General features: G+C 40.4%; 1 protein-coding gene across 1 annotated transcript in view; it reads left to right on the top strand.

Annotated features, from left to right (window-relative positions):
• Positions 1-14844, top strand: part of LOC124595554 (BRCA2-interacting transcriptional repressor EMSY-like) — a 324488-nt gene that overhangs the window by 86522 nt on the left and 223122 nt on the right. Inside the window, exon 7 of the mRNA XM_047134334.1 lies at positions 6349-7092. Coding sequence (XP_046990290.1) covers positions 6349-7092 — 744 coding nt within the window. The remainder of the gene's footprint in view (positions 1-6348; positions 7093-14844) is intronic.

Here is a 14844-nt window from a genome sequence, read left to right as displayed (position 1 = left end):
TTTTCAGTGTCTAATTTTTTTCTCCTTTAAGCCAAACACTTAAATACAAAGGTTCACCCATGACAAGAATAGTACCACTGGAAAGGAAAGAAGGTGGAAAGAGCATTGGTTAATTTACCCAAAATGAGAATGTTTTACACACACACACACACACTATATATAAAAACAAAGATGAGGTGACTTACCGAACAAAAGCGCTGGCAGGTCGATAGACACACAAACAAACACAAACATACACACAAAATTCAAGCTTTCGCAACAAACTGTTGCCTCATCAGGAAAGAGGGAAGGAGAGGGGAAGACGAAAGGAAGTGGGTTTTAAGGGAGAGGGTAAGGAGTCATTCCAATCCCGGGAGCGGAAAGACTTACCTTAGGGGGAAAAAAGGACAGGTATACACTCGCACACACGCACGTATCCATCCACACATACAGACACAAGCAGACATATTTAAAGACAAAGAGTTTGGGCAGAGATGTCAGTCGAGGCAGAAGTGTAGAGGCAAAGAAGTTGTTGAAAGACAGGTGAGGTATGAGTGGCGGCAACTTGAAATTAGCGGAGATTGAGGCCTGGCGGATGACGAGAAGAGGCCTCAATCTCCGCTAATTTCAAGTTGCCGCCACTCATACCTCACCTGTCTTTCAACAACTTCTTTGCCTCTACACTTCTGCCTCGACTGACATCTCTGCCCAAACTCTTTGTCTTTAAATATGTCTGCTTGTGTCTGTATGTGTGGATGGATACGTGCGTGTGTGCGAGTGTATACCTGTCCTTTTTTCCCCCTAAGGTAAGTCTTTCCGCTCCCGGGATTGGAATGACTCCTTACCCTCTCCCTTAAAACCCACTTCCTTTCGTCTTCCCCTCTCCTTCCCTCTTTCCTGATGAGGCAACAGTTTGTTGCGAAAGCTTGAATTTTGTGTGTATGTTTGTGTTTGTTTGTGTGTCTATCGACCTGCCAGCGCTTTTGTTCGGTAAGTCACCTCATCTTTGTTTTTATATATAATTTTTCCCACGTGGAATGTTTCCTTCCATTATATATATATATATATATATATATATATATATATACATATATGGTTATAATAGAGGGAAACATTCCATGTAGGAAATATATATCTAAAAACAAAGATGATGTGACTTACCAAATGAAAGTGCTGGCAGGTCGACAGACACACAAACAAACACAAACATACACACAAAATTCAAGCTTTCGCAACAAACTGTTGCCTCATCAGGAAAGAGGGAAGGAGAGGGAAAGACGAAAGGAAGTGGGTTTTAAGGGAGAGGGTAAGGAGTCATTCCAATCCCGGGAGCGGAAAGACTTACCTTAGGGGGAAAAAAGGACGGGTATACTCTCGCACACACACACATATCCATCCACACATATACAGACACAAGCAGACATATTTAAAGACCAAATCTAAATATGTCTGCTTGTGTCTGTATATGTGTGGATGGATATGTGTGTGTGTGCGAGTGTATACCCGTCCTTTTTTCCCCCTAAGGTAAGTCTTTCCGCTCCCGGGATTGGAATGACTCCTTACCCTCTCCCTTAAAACCCACTTCCTTTCGTCTTTCCCTCTCCTTCCCTCTTTCCTGATGAGGCAACAGTTTGTTGCGAAAGCTTGAATTTTGGGTGTATGTTTGTGTTTGTTTGTGTGTCTGTCGACCTGCCAGCACTTTCATTTGGTAAGTCACATCATCTTTGTTTTATATATATATATATATATATATATATATATATATATATATATATATATATATATAAATATAAAATAGAGGGAAACATTCCACGTGGGAAAAATATATCTAAAAAGAAAGATGATGAAACTTACCAAACAAAAGCGCTGGCAGGTCGATAGACACACAAACAAACACAAACATACACACAAAATTCTAGCTTTCGCAACCAATGGTTGCCTCGTCAGGAAAGAGGGAAGGAGAAGGAAAGACAAAAGGATATGGGTTTTAAGGGAGAGGGTAAGGAGTCATTCCAATCCCGGGAGCGGAAAGACTTACCTTAGGGGGAAAAAAGGACAGGTATACACTCGCACACACACACATATCCATCCACACATACACAGACACAAGCAGACATTTGTAAAGGCAAAGAGTTTGGGCATTTTTTGGGCAGAGATGTCAGTCGGGGCGGATGTACAGAGGCAAAGATGAAGTTGAAAGACAGGTGAATTATGAGCGGCGGCAAATTGAAATTAGAAATTAGCGGAGATTGAGGCCTGGCGGATAGCGAGAAGAAAGGATATGCTGAAGGGCAAGTTCCCATCTCCGGAGTTCTGACAGGTTGGTGTTAGTGGGAAGTATCCAGATAACCCGGACGGTGTAACACTGTGCCAAGATGTGCTGGCCGTGCACCAAGGCATGTTTAGCCACAGGGTGATCCTCATTACCAACTGTGTCCATTCATGCGAATGGACAGTTTGTTGCTGGTCATTCCCACATAGAACGCTTCACAGTGTAGGCAGGTCAGTTGGTAAATCACGTGGGTGCTTTCACACGTGGCTCTGCCTTTGATCGTGTACACCTTCCGGGTTACAGGACTGGAATAGGTGGTGGTGGGAGGGTGCATGGGACAGGTTTTACACCGGGGGCGGTTACAGGGGTAGGAGCCAGAGGGTAGGGAAGGTGGTTTGGGGATTTCATAGGGATGAACTAAGAGGTTGCGAAGGTTAGGTGGACGGCGGAAAGACACTCTTGGTGGAGTGGGGAGGATTTCATGAAGGATGGATCTCATTTCAGGGCAGGATTTGAGGAAGTCGTATCCCTGCTGGAGAGCCACATTCAGAATCTGATCCAGTCCCGGAAAGTATCCTGTCACAAGTGGGGCACTTTTGGGGTTCTTCTGTGGAAGATTCCGGGTTTGAGGAGATGAGGATGTGGCTCTGGTTATTTGCTTCTGTACCAGGTCGGGAGGGTAGTTACGGGATGCAAAAGCTGTTTTCAGGTTGTTGGTGTAATGGTTCAAGGATTCCGGACTGGAGCAGATTCGTTTGCCACGAAGACCTAGGCTGTAGGGAAGGGACCGTTTGATGTGGAATGGGTGGCAGCTGTCATAATGGAGGTACTGTTGCTTGTTGGTGGGTTTAATGTGGACGGACGTGTGAAGCTGGCCATTGGACAGGTGGAGGTCAACGTCAAGGAAAGTGGCATGGGATTTGGAGTAGGACCAGGTGAATCTGATGGAACCAAAGGAGTTGAGGTTGGAGAGGAAATTCTGGAGTTCTTCTTCACTGTGAGTCCAGATCACGAAAATGTCATCAATAAATCTGTACCAAACTTCGGGTTGGCAGGCCTGGGTAACCAGGAAGGCTTCCTCTAAGCGACCCATGAATAGGTTGGCATACGAGGGGGCCATCCTGGTACCCATGGCTGTTCCCTTTAATTGTTGGTATGTCTGGCCTTCAAAAGTGAAGAAGTTGTGGGTCAGGATGAAGCTGGCTAAGGTAATGAGGAAAGAGGTTTTAGGTAGGGCGGCAGGTGATCGGCGTGAAAGGAAGTGCTCCATCGCAGCGAGGCCCTGGACATGCGGAATATTTGTGTATAAGGAAGTGGCATCAATGGTTACAAGGATGGTTTCCGGGGGTAACAGACTGGGTAGGGATTCCAGGCGTTTGAGAAAGTGGTTGGTGTCTTTGATGAAGGATGGGAGACTGCATGTAATGGGTTGAAGGTGTTGATCTACGTAGGCAGAGATGTGTTCGGTGGGGGCTTGGTAACCAGCTACAATGGGACGGCCGGGATGATTGGGTTTGTGAATTTTGGGAAGAAGGTAGAAGGTAGGGGTGCGGGGTGTTGGTGGGGTCAGGAGGTTGATGGAGTCGGGTGAAAGGTTTTGTAGGGGGCCTAAGGTTCTGAGGATTCCTTGAAGCTCCGCCTGGACATCAGGAATGGGATTGCCTTGGCAAACTTTGTAAGTAGTGTTGTCTGAAAGCTGACGCAGTCCCTCAGCCACATACTCCCAACGATCAAGTACCACAGTTGTGGAACCCTTGTCCGCCGGAAGAATGACGATGGATCGGTCAGCCTTCAGATCACGGATAGCCTGGGCTTCAGCAGTGGTGATGTTGGGAGTAGGATTAAGGTTTTTTAAAAAGGATTGAGAGGCAAGGCTGGAAGTCAGAAATTCCTGGAAGGTTAGGAGAGGGTGATTTTGAGGAAGAGGAGGTGGGTCCCGCTGTGACGGAGGACGGAACTGTTCCAGGCATGGTTCAATTTGGATAGTGTCTTGGGGAGTTGGATCCTTAGGAGTAGGATTAGGATCATTTTTCTTCGTGGCAAAGTGATATTTCCAGCAGAGAGTACGGGTGTAGGACAGTAAATCTTTGACGAGGGCTGTTTGGTTAAATCTGGGAGTGGGGCTGAAGGTGAGGCCTTTGGATAGGACAGAGGTTTCGGATTGGGAGAGAGGTTTGGAGGAAAGGTTAACTACTGAATTGGGGTGTTGTGGTTCCAGATTGCGTTGATTGGAATTTTGAGGTTTTGGAGGGAGTGGAGCTGGAAGTGGGAGATTGAGTAGATGGGAGAGACTGGGTTTGTGTGCAATGAGAGGAGGTTGAGGTTTGCTGGAAAGGTACCCGGAAGGTGTACACGATCAAAGGCAGAGCCACGTGTGAAAGCACCCACGTGATTTACCAACTGACCTGCCTACACTGTGAAGCGTTCTATGTGGGAATGACCAGCAACAAACTGTCCATTCGCATGAATGGACACAGGCAGACAGTGTTTGTTGGTAATGAGGATCACCCTGTGGCTAAACATGCCTTGGTGCACGGCCAGCACATCTTGGCACAGTGTTACACCGTCCGGGTTATCTGGATACTTCCCACTAACACCAACCTGTCAGAACTCCGGAGATGGGAACTTGCCCTTCAGCATATCCTTTCTTCTCGCTATCCGCCAGGCCTCAATCTCCGCTAATTTCTAATTTCAATTTGCCGCCGCTCATACCTCACCTGTCTTTCAACTTCATCTTTGCCTCTGTACATCCGCCCCGACTGACATCTCTGCCCAAAAAATGCCCAAACTCTTTGCCTTTACAAATGTCTGCTTGTGTCTGTGTATGTGTGGATGGATATGTGTGTGTGTGTGCGAGTGTATACCTGTCCTTTTTTCCCCCTAAGGTAAGTCTTTCCGCTCCCGGGATTGGAATGACTCCTTACCCTCTCCCTTAAAACCCATATCCTTTTGTCTTTCCTTCTCCTTCCCTCTTTCCTGACGAGGCAACCATTGGTTGCGTATGCTAGAATTTTGTGTGTATGTTTGTGTTTGTTTGTGTGTCTATCGACCTGCCAGCGCTTTTGTTTGGTAAGTTTCATCATCTTTCTTTTTATATATATATATATATATATATATATATGATGTGACTTACCAAATGAAAGTGCTGGCAGGTCGACAGACACACAAACAAACACAAACATACACACAAAATTCAAGCTTTCGCAACAAAATGTTGCCTCACCAGGAAAGAGGGAAGGAGAGGAAAAGACGAAAGGATGTGGGTTTTAAGGGAGAGTTTGGCCCAAACTCTTTGTCTTTAAATATGTCTGCTTGTATCTGTATATGTGTGGATGGATATGTGTGTGTGTGTGTGTGTGTGTGTGTGTGCGTGCGCGAGTGTATACCCGTCCTTTTTTCCCTCTAAGGTAAGTCTTTCCGCTCCCGGGGTTGGAATGACTCCTTACCCTCTCCCTTAAAACCCACTTCCTTTCGTCTTTCCCTCTCCTTTCCTCTTTCGTGATGAGGCAACAGTTTGTTGCGAAAGCTTGAATTTTGTGTGTATGTTTGTGTTTGTTTGTGTGTCTATCGACGTGCCAGCGCTTTCGTTTGGTAAGTCACATCATCTTTGTTTCTAGATATATTTTTCCCATGTGGAATGTTTCCCTCTATTAATTCATATATATATATATATATATATATATATATATGAAAAACCAAACCAAATCAGATCAGTACGACATATAGGAAGGAAACTGAATGGTATTGACAGTGAGAGTCAGGCCAGGAAGTGTGCTTGAATAGCCTCATGGTATGGTGGCTGCTTGTGAATATTATGTACTCTAGGTTCGAGTCCTGGTCTAGCACAAATTCTAAATTGCAGCTTCAAGTACACATCAACACACTTACTGTTATAGGCAAGTGTTCTCGTGAGAGTCCATGATTCGTATGTGTATCAAAATGTTAGTGGCTTAATCTTAATTGACTTGGCCTTCTCCTGCTAATAATATTTCTTAAGTTTCTGTGAGGTTTACATTACATTGCCTTTATGTGTGCATTATTGATGTACATTTCTTAATACACATTGTCCTATTAATATTGTTTATGTTATGATATAGGTTTCTGCAGTCGCACAGTCACCATCATCAGCACTTCCTCAGCCAAAGCTGCCAGTGGACGCGTGCACACGACAAAACCATCATACACAAGAGCAATCACTGCCACAGAAACTGCAACAACCAATTTTATTACTGCAGTCTCCCACCCACCAACAGTTACCAAAAGTGCAACTGCAGCAATCACTGCCATGTGTGACGCAGCAGCAGCAGCAACAACAACACCACCAGCAGCAGCAGCAGCAGCAGCAGTCACAGTCACTACTGCATTTGCAATCACAACAACCTCCACCTCCAGCCTCACCAGTACTACAGCGGCAGCACCAGCAGCAGCAGCAGCCGCAGCCACAGGAACTAAAACAACCAACACAGGAGCAGAAGCAACAATCTCAGCAGCAAAACCACCACCACCACCACCACCACCACCACCAGCAGCAGCAGCAGCTGCTGCTGCAGCAGCAGCAGCAGCAGCAACAACAACAACAACAACAACAACAACAAAAAGAACATCAGCTGCATTCACAACAGCTGCCATCACAACCACAACCATTGCAGCAGCAGCAGCAGCAACAACAACAACGTAGCCAAAAAGTACAGCAGATGTCACAGACATCATGCATTCCCAAGACTGAATCGTACCCAGCTAGTATACCTCCTGTCAAAATCACGTTAACTGCAGCATCCAGCCGGGCACCTGTGACGACAGTAACAACTTCTGCAGTTTCTGCTCCTCCATCAACTCAAAAGGTTCGCACAATCTTTACTTCTTACATTTCAGATGATTTTGTTTTAAAACTTTAGAATTTGATATTTGTATGAATTCAAGTTGAAGCTTTGGTAGTATATTATTCGTTAATTATTTATTTAAATTTACGGTATGTTGAGACCAAACATTTGTTATTCCCAACCTATAAACAGTAGCCTGGTGCACAACAAATATAGTCAGAAATAATATATACTCATGCTTTTCCAGTTATAACGTTCTTTCCCAGAAAACGTGACCTGTAAAAGGAGAAAATGCAGAGAAAATACAAGTCTAAGTAACTTATAATGTTTATCTTTATATATGCTGCTCTAAGAGCAAGTTGCAGATTAACATCTCCAAAAAAAAAAAAAAAAAAAAAAAAAAAAAGACAGCGGAGGGTGGGGGTGGACCACAGCTCGTGTTGTGTCAAGACTGTCAGATCATATGAGTGAGTGGTATTTTGATTTTACCCCAGTTTGGCTTGCATTGTTGTGGTTTACAGGCAGTTGCCTGCACTCATATTGGGACTGGTGGGCTGGATAAGCTTTCCTGCATCAGGAAAATAAGAACATGAAAAACCATGTTTACATTGGAACACTAATATCCAGATATATCTCAACATTCATACATTGAACTGTACATTTAATCAGATGACACACACACACACACACACAGTGATATCTGTACAAAGAAAAGGTCAAATTGTAGTCATAATCAGCATTGTATTATGATGTACAGCATGTTCTCTTTAATGCTAAAGAAAACCTCAGTTTTTGCATACATTGTAGCTGGAAGAATAGTACAGTCGAAAAGTTCTTTCATCTTCCCCTTTTTTGGGCTAATATCACTGTAGCCATGTGCACGCTGAAACTGTCCAAGTGACAAAAGTGAACTTAGTCATATTTTCAATAAGTGGGAGGAGTAACCACTGTTCCTAGGTTTTACCAACAAAGTAATTACTGGCCGGCAGAACTAACAGTTGCCTGGTGCCAAATTCTACGATTATAAATTGTTACAGCTCATGCTAGACGGTAAAGCATGTCATGTTTTGAAGTAATAAAGTTTGGGAGTTCGAGTGGAACAAAATTTCTAGGCATTGTAAGAAATTGATTAAATAATTAAAAGGTGTGTTGGGTATTTGTTTGATTCGTCATTAACAGTGGCAACTGATTATATGTGCCAGAATTTCTCTCATTAATATTGTGAATCTGCATGAGAGAGAGAGATCCTCTCATCTGCCTAGCAAATCATCTGACATGGCTCTTGTGTTAACTTTGTTTGATTCATTTCAACTGATCCTATCAGTGTTCAGTTCTGAACGAATTTTTTACCCTGCAGTTTTGATATCTGTGTCTACTTTATCAACATTTCTCCTTTCTTTCTAGGGTGTTAACTTTTCTGTCTCATCTACAAAATTTCTGTGCTGTATTACAAATCTTTGTATAATTTTGATATCAGTATCAAACACACCTACTCCTACATGATCAATCCATTCCTTTACATTGGTACTAACACGCTTTTGTTCAAGATCTTTAAATCCGACCTCATCCAACAGTTTTGTATCTTGTTGGGAATATCTTTGCAAACTGTCGGAACTTCGTTAAGGTTTTTTGCTAATTTATTGTGCACAGTTTGCAGATCATCTTTATTCCCAGTTAGCTCATCTAATGTAGCTGCAGTTTTGTTTTGTTTCTCTAACATTTGCGAAAATTTCTGCTTGAATTTTTGATCAATATTCGTAAATTTTCGATTAAGATTTGTAAATTTTTGATTGAATTTTGATCAACATTTGTAAATTTTTGTGAAATGTTTCTAACATATCCTTCAGAAAATGCATCACCCCATTCATGCTATTTGTATCAGCTGAGGCAATGTTGTCTAATATTATGTTGCTGCTTGGCTCATAAACATTCCCTATTTGCACAACACCAGACTGTCTGAAATTTCGTGTCATCCTGCAATATCCCTTTCATAACTGTTGTGGGAAAAAATGCTTTCAGGTGTGGTAATTCATCCACTGTCTGCATTGGAATATTACGTAGCAAAATTCTCTCATTTATGTTCTCTGTCAAACTCATATCATGACTGCCATTAATGGTGTCATTATTCTGATGATGTGCTGTGTTTACTGTTTGCATCGGCACATCGATATTTACTGTTAGTTTATGTTCTCTTGGGCCAACAGCATAGTACATGTCAGTATAAGACAAAATGAAAATTAATGCTCCAAAACTAGCTGCAATAAGGCAAAAGATTTTTAAAATTTTACACCATTTTATTTCCATTGTCAAGCGACATCTAGTTGGAAGTAACAAGCCTATAGCATCTGTAGTAAATTTTTTCTGTCATGTCTTGGTAATTGTAATACTTTTTGTAGTTATGAAATGTAAAAATATATGTTTTTGTCAGATACTTTGACAGTTCTTTACTGTCAAAATATCTGACAGAAACTGAAATTTTTGTATTTCATAACTACAAAAAGTATTATACTTACCAAGACATGACAGGAAAAATTTACTGTAGATGCAATATGGTCATCACTTTCAACCAGACGTCACTTGATTATGGCAATAAGCTCAAACAGACTTGTCGTGTAAAATAAATATTATTTTATTGCAGCTAGTTTTGGAGCATTCATTTTCATCTACTATTAGGTTGGTGCATAAGCTCATAGTATTTTTGTTTCGCATTTTGCTGTTCCAGTTGCAGAATAGATTTAATTATTGATTTTCTTTTTTGCTTGTAGTTCACTATAGCTATTCGAGTTTACGTTGTGTCATTTTGTCATTTGGAGATAGTGAGTAGAGCTGTGGATGCTAGAAAGTGGAGTAGTGCCAAGTGGAGAAATCGGAACATTTGCAGCACATTCTTCTGTTTGAGTTCAATAGAGGGGTGACAGCAGTGGGTGCAGCCAGAAACATTTCAGCTGTGCATGAGAACAATGCCATTGGACAGAGCATGGCAAGAAAATGGTTTCTCATTTTAAGAAGAATCATTTTTCATTTGTGACTCTCCATGTTCAGTAAGACTTTCAGGCTTTGATGAAGATCATTTAAACACATTAATTCACAATGATCAACATCATTGTACTTGAGAACTAGAACATGTGGTGAACTGCGATATCTCCATCATCATACAACATTTTCAAGCAATCAAGAAGGTTCAAAAATTGGGTGTATGGGTACTGCATGCTCTAAGACAAATTCACAAAAATCAGTGGATGCCTAGATGTGCATCTCTCCTTGCCCGTCATCAGTTGGCTCATGAACAATGCCTACCATTCCTATTCTGCATCATTATTGGCGATGAGAAATGGTGTCTTTATGCTAACATAAGGAAAAGAAAGGAATGGTTGAGCTCAAACAAAGCAGCAACTCCCTGTACAATGTCCTATGCCCATTCACAAGAGATTATGTTATGCGCCTGTTCGAACAGCAACAATGTGGTGTACTACAAATTGCTTCCCCAAGTTGTTACCATCACTGCTGACATTTATTGTCAACGACTAAGATGTCTTGCAGATGCAATCCAAGAACAATGACCAGGAAGACTGTATGAAGTGATGCTAGTCCATGATAACACCTGTCTACATTCTGCTAGACTGACAAAAAACAATATATAGACATTGAGTTGGGAAGTTATTCTGCACCCACCTCGTTCACCTGATCTTGCACCTGCAGGTTTTCACCTTTTCTGCCCTCTGTTGAACGGCCTTCAAGGGGCACCCCTTTCAGATGAAAATGTGCTCCAAACATGACTTGAGGAGCTCTTCACGTCAGAACCTTGTGATTTCTACAGTTGCAGAATCGAAAAGTTACCCCGGCATTTACAGACTGTTGTAAATAGTGAATATATTATTGAAGACTAAAGCCTCATTTATATGTAACAGTTGTGTTTATTAAACTTACAGAAAATGCTATGAACTTATGCACCAACCTAATATTTTGTGAGTCTGGTTATTTAAAATATTTGCATTAATTTGTTCACTTTTTATTAGCTCCATTTTTAGTGGCTGAACAGATGTTCAACCGTGAAAATATTACTGAGAGTTGTAATTATTCTTTATATACTGGAAAATTTTTAGTGTGCATTTGTGCACATCAATATGGCTGCTACTTTTTACAGGAATGTTTCGTGTAGCACAAGATTGCCAACATGGAATACTATGTTTTATTGAAAGTTGCTACTGGAAAAACTAAATTTAATTGCACATTGTTTGACTGACTACAGGCGAATAAATATTAAGCCTTCGTCTTAGCTTGTGTGATGGCGTCTTATTCATTTGCCATTTCAGATATGACTTATTCTTTGTGTTATAATTTTGCAAATACCTTATTTCCCTCTTATACTCCTTTCTCTTATTTCACTTCTCTTTTTAGCATGCAACCAGAAAGAAAATTTACATCCATTATTACATAAATAATCAGTCTTTTTACAAACATATAGAAGTATGTGACTATTGTTCCAGGCACAGTCCCTGTGAGGTCGCCACATATAATAATAAAATAACATAAAGGGTTGTGGATGACCTTACAAGGAAAAACATTGTATATAAAAGGAAACTATGCACTATTAATTGGAATGTTATTTTTACATAATATTACGAGGCTGTAGTGAGTCAAAAGTGTCCGTAAATTCTGTGAAGTTCAACTTTTTTACCTTTTAGTTTCTTGTGATCCTTGTAAGGTCTGTAAGGTCACCACTCTTTTCACTTGTTATTCTCATGTTAGCCATAATGGAGGTGAATCGGACATTAAAATTGCTAAGTCTCCTTGGTTTAGAACTGACCCTGATTGCAGCATTCTATGATGAATTAATTCATAAAACACTTATACATTTTATACTGAATATTTTGCATGTAGATTACACAAAAATACTGCTCCATTTTCTTGGACAAAACAAGAGGTTTGTACAGCTCAATCATTCGTAAGTACGAGAGAAGAGACTATCTAGAAATGGTAACAGAAAAAGAATGTAAAGATTCCTTTTTTGTTTTCTGGTAATGATTCTCTGACAATTTCGGTAATTATACTATGTTTCTTACATAAAATCATGGTTATGGTTCGTGAATAAATATGTGCATCCCCAAATTTTTAGAATGATAATTTTTTCCCACAAAATTTTTATCACATACTAACCTGTTGGCGTTCTTGCAAAAACTTTATATATCTTTGCAAAGGTATAATCCCGATATTTATTCCTAAATTGGGTTGACCTGAAAGATGACATTCAGGGTGTGGGATGTTAATTATCGTGAATGGCCCTGCATACAGTACTTGCCACTTATGGTTTAGTGTATTTAGTTTGAAAGATTTAGGGAGCATGCATAAGAGTACCTCCTCTCCAATTGAAAAGGGCAGAAGCACCCTAATCTTTTATCGTGCATTTGTCTTCTCTTTTATGCCCATGCGTTACGGCTTGTTTACGTGTGCCTGACCTTTTCTTCTAACAATATTTTATTTTGGAGTGCTTTTGGGAGTGGCTTGACCCATTTGTCAATCTCAGTCTTCCCAAACATCAGATCAGTCAGTGTGAATCCCGTGGAGGCGTCTGAAAGAATGTTTACTACATGCTGAAGTGGTTCGAAATATTCTGTTTAGCTTGTGAGGAGCATATATCCTAATTAACCTGTTAAATTCATTAAATACTAAATTGCTGGACATGCGTATGGGTGGAAGTATGAAACTGGAATGTATTTTATCGGTTGTTCTTTCAAAAAATCACTCCGCTTGCTGCTTGTAAAGTTGGAAATGTTATCAGTTAATATTGCTAGTGGTTTCCCAAATTTCAGTAAATAATTATTTGTAAATCTGCTGATAATAGGTGTGGAAGTCATTGCTTTAACCATGTATGTGTGAAGGTACCTAGTAAAAATATTAAGTAATGTCAGTTATATGTTTTACCCCACCCCTAGCTTGTGGTAGGGGCCAGATGCGCCCAGGGACACCAAGTTTAGTGATTTAGTAGGAATAATTGGATGTAGTTCTGTTAAACTTGGTATATTTGGGTGTTTCACCTTTTGAAAATGGCACATTTTCTTTTGACTCATTGTACTGTTCATCAGACACTAGGAAATGATTTTGTATGTGCACTTTGCTATGCCATAGCACCATACTACCGCGGCAACCAGTGGGTCGTCCACATAAAATGCATACTGTAGGACAATGCCATGCAGTAAAATGTCATGACAGACCACTTGAGAAAGTCTGATCTGTATTGTGCTTACCCATGAAAGCTGGAAAATGACTTGGAGAACGAGCACAATAGAATATTTGAATGGGATGAATCTTAAAACTTGTATGAAATCTCAATATAAATGGTCAAAACATGGTAAATGAGTATCCTGCACACTGTGATTTAACTTAAAATTAGTGAAAGGAATGTAAAACAAAATCACCAAAACATCACTAAGTAAGATAAATCGTCACTATCCTTAATCGAAATGAGTCACTGTGAGACTTTGGGAGTATTGTGGTTATCCAACTACTGCTGCTTCTTTTTTTTATGGCCATCATCATTTTGAGTATAGGTATATCAATAAATGATTTTAAGTAATATGTAAAATGTAGCTCATTAAAGTAGAATTACAACAAATATACTCTTTTAAACGGTCAAAAATACAATTTTATCACAGTTATCAATTATTCTGAATGCTTCAAAAATATGTAACAGTCATGTGTATGTAGTCTGAAACAGTGTTATTATTTTAAATTCAAAACTGGGAATTGGTACTTTTGCCTCAAAAAAGACAATGCAATTGCAGGGTCCCTATAGCAATTGCTATATGGAGAAACCACCTATGAAAACACACACTCTCAAGCTAGCCACTGTGTTTATATTGTTTTCTGTAATTGATCTTCCCCTTGATCGCACTCCTGGACAAATAATCAGCACCGAGTGAGCACCACTATGACATTTACAGACTATATACAGATAGTTAAGATTCTGTATCCAACTGACAGTCCAGTAATGTGCTAATGAAAGGCTGAAGGAGAGAGTGATTATATACATGGGATATATAAAGCAAAGGAACTTGAAGACAATATTATGGGAAAGGAAGTAGATGAAAATGAGATGGAAGATATGACACTGAAAGAAGATTGGTTGGTTGGTTTAAGGGGAGGACATCTGAACAGTATAACTGAAGACTGAAAGGCCAAGACAAAATAAGGTTTGTGGAGTTGATGATATTCCCTCAGAATTGTTAAGATCTTTGTGAGAACCTGGTAGGCAAGATATGAGGCAGGCAAACCACCCACTGACCTTAGATAGAATGTAATAACCCCAGTTGCAAAGCAGGCATCAGTTTAATAAAAAATGGTTGGAAAATACTAACACTAATTATTTACAGAAGAACTGAAAAATTAGTAAAATTGTACCTTATGTTATATCGGTAGGGGTTCCTGAGAAATGTAGGAACACACGAGACAATACTGAGCCTACTATTTAGCCTAGAGATAGGTTGAAGAAAGGCAAACCTGTGTTTATAACATTTGTAAGTTTCAATAAAGTTTTTGACAGTGTGGACTGGATTACACTCTTTGAAATTATGAAGGTATCGGGGGAAAAGAGGCTATTTACAACTTGTACAGAAACCAGACGGCAGTGACAAGAGTCGAAGGCTGTGAGCAATGGTGGAGAAGAGAGTGGGGCTTGTTATCTATCCCAGATGTTATTCAGTCTGTACATTGAGCAAGTTGTCAACGAAGCCAAGGAGAAATTCACGAAGGGAATTAAATTTGGGTAAGTGTGTG

Source organism: Schistocerca americana, chromosome 2 (assembly GCF_021461395.2).
Source record: "Schistocerca americana isolate TAMUIC-IGC-003095 chromosome 2, iqSchAmer2.1, whole genome shotgun sequence".
Taxonomy (NCBI): Eukaryota; Metazoa; Arthropoda; class Insecta; order Orthoptera; family Acrididae; genus Schistocerca; species Schistocerca americana.
This window is presented reverse-complemented; position numbering and strand designations above follow the sequence as displayed.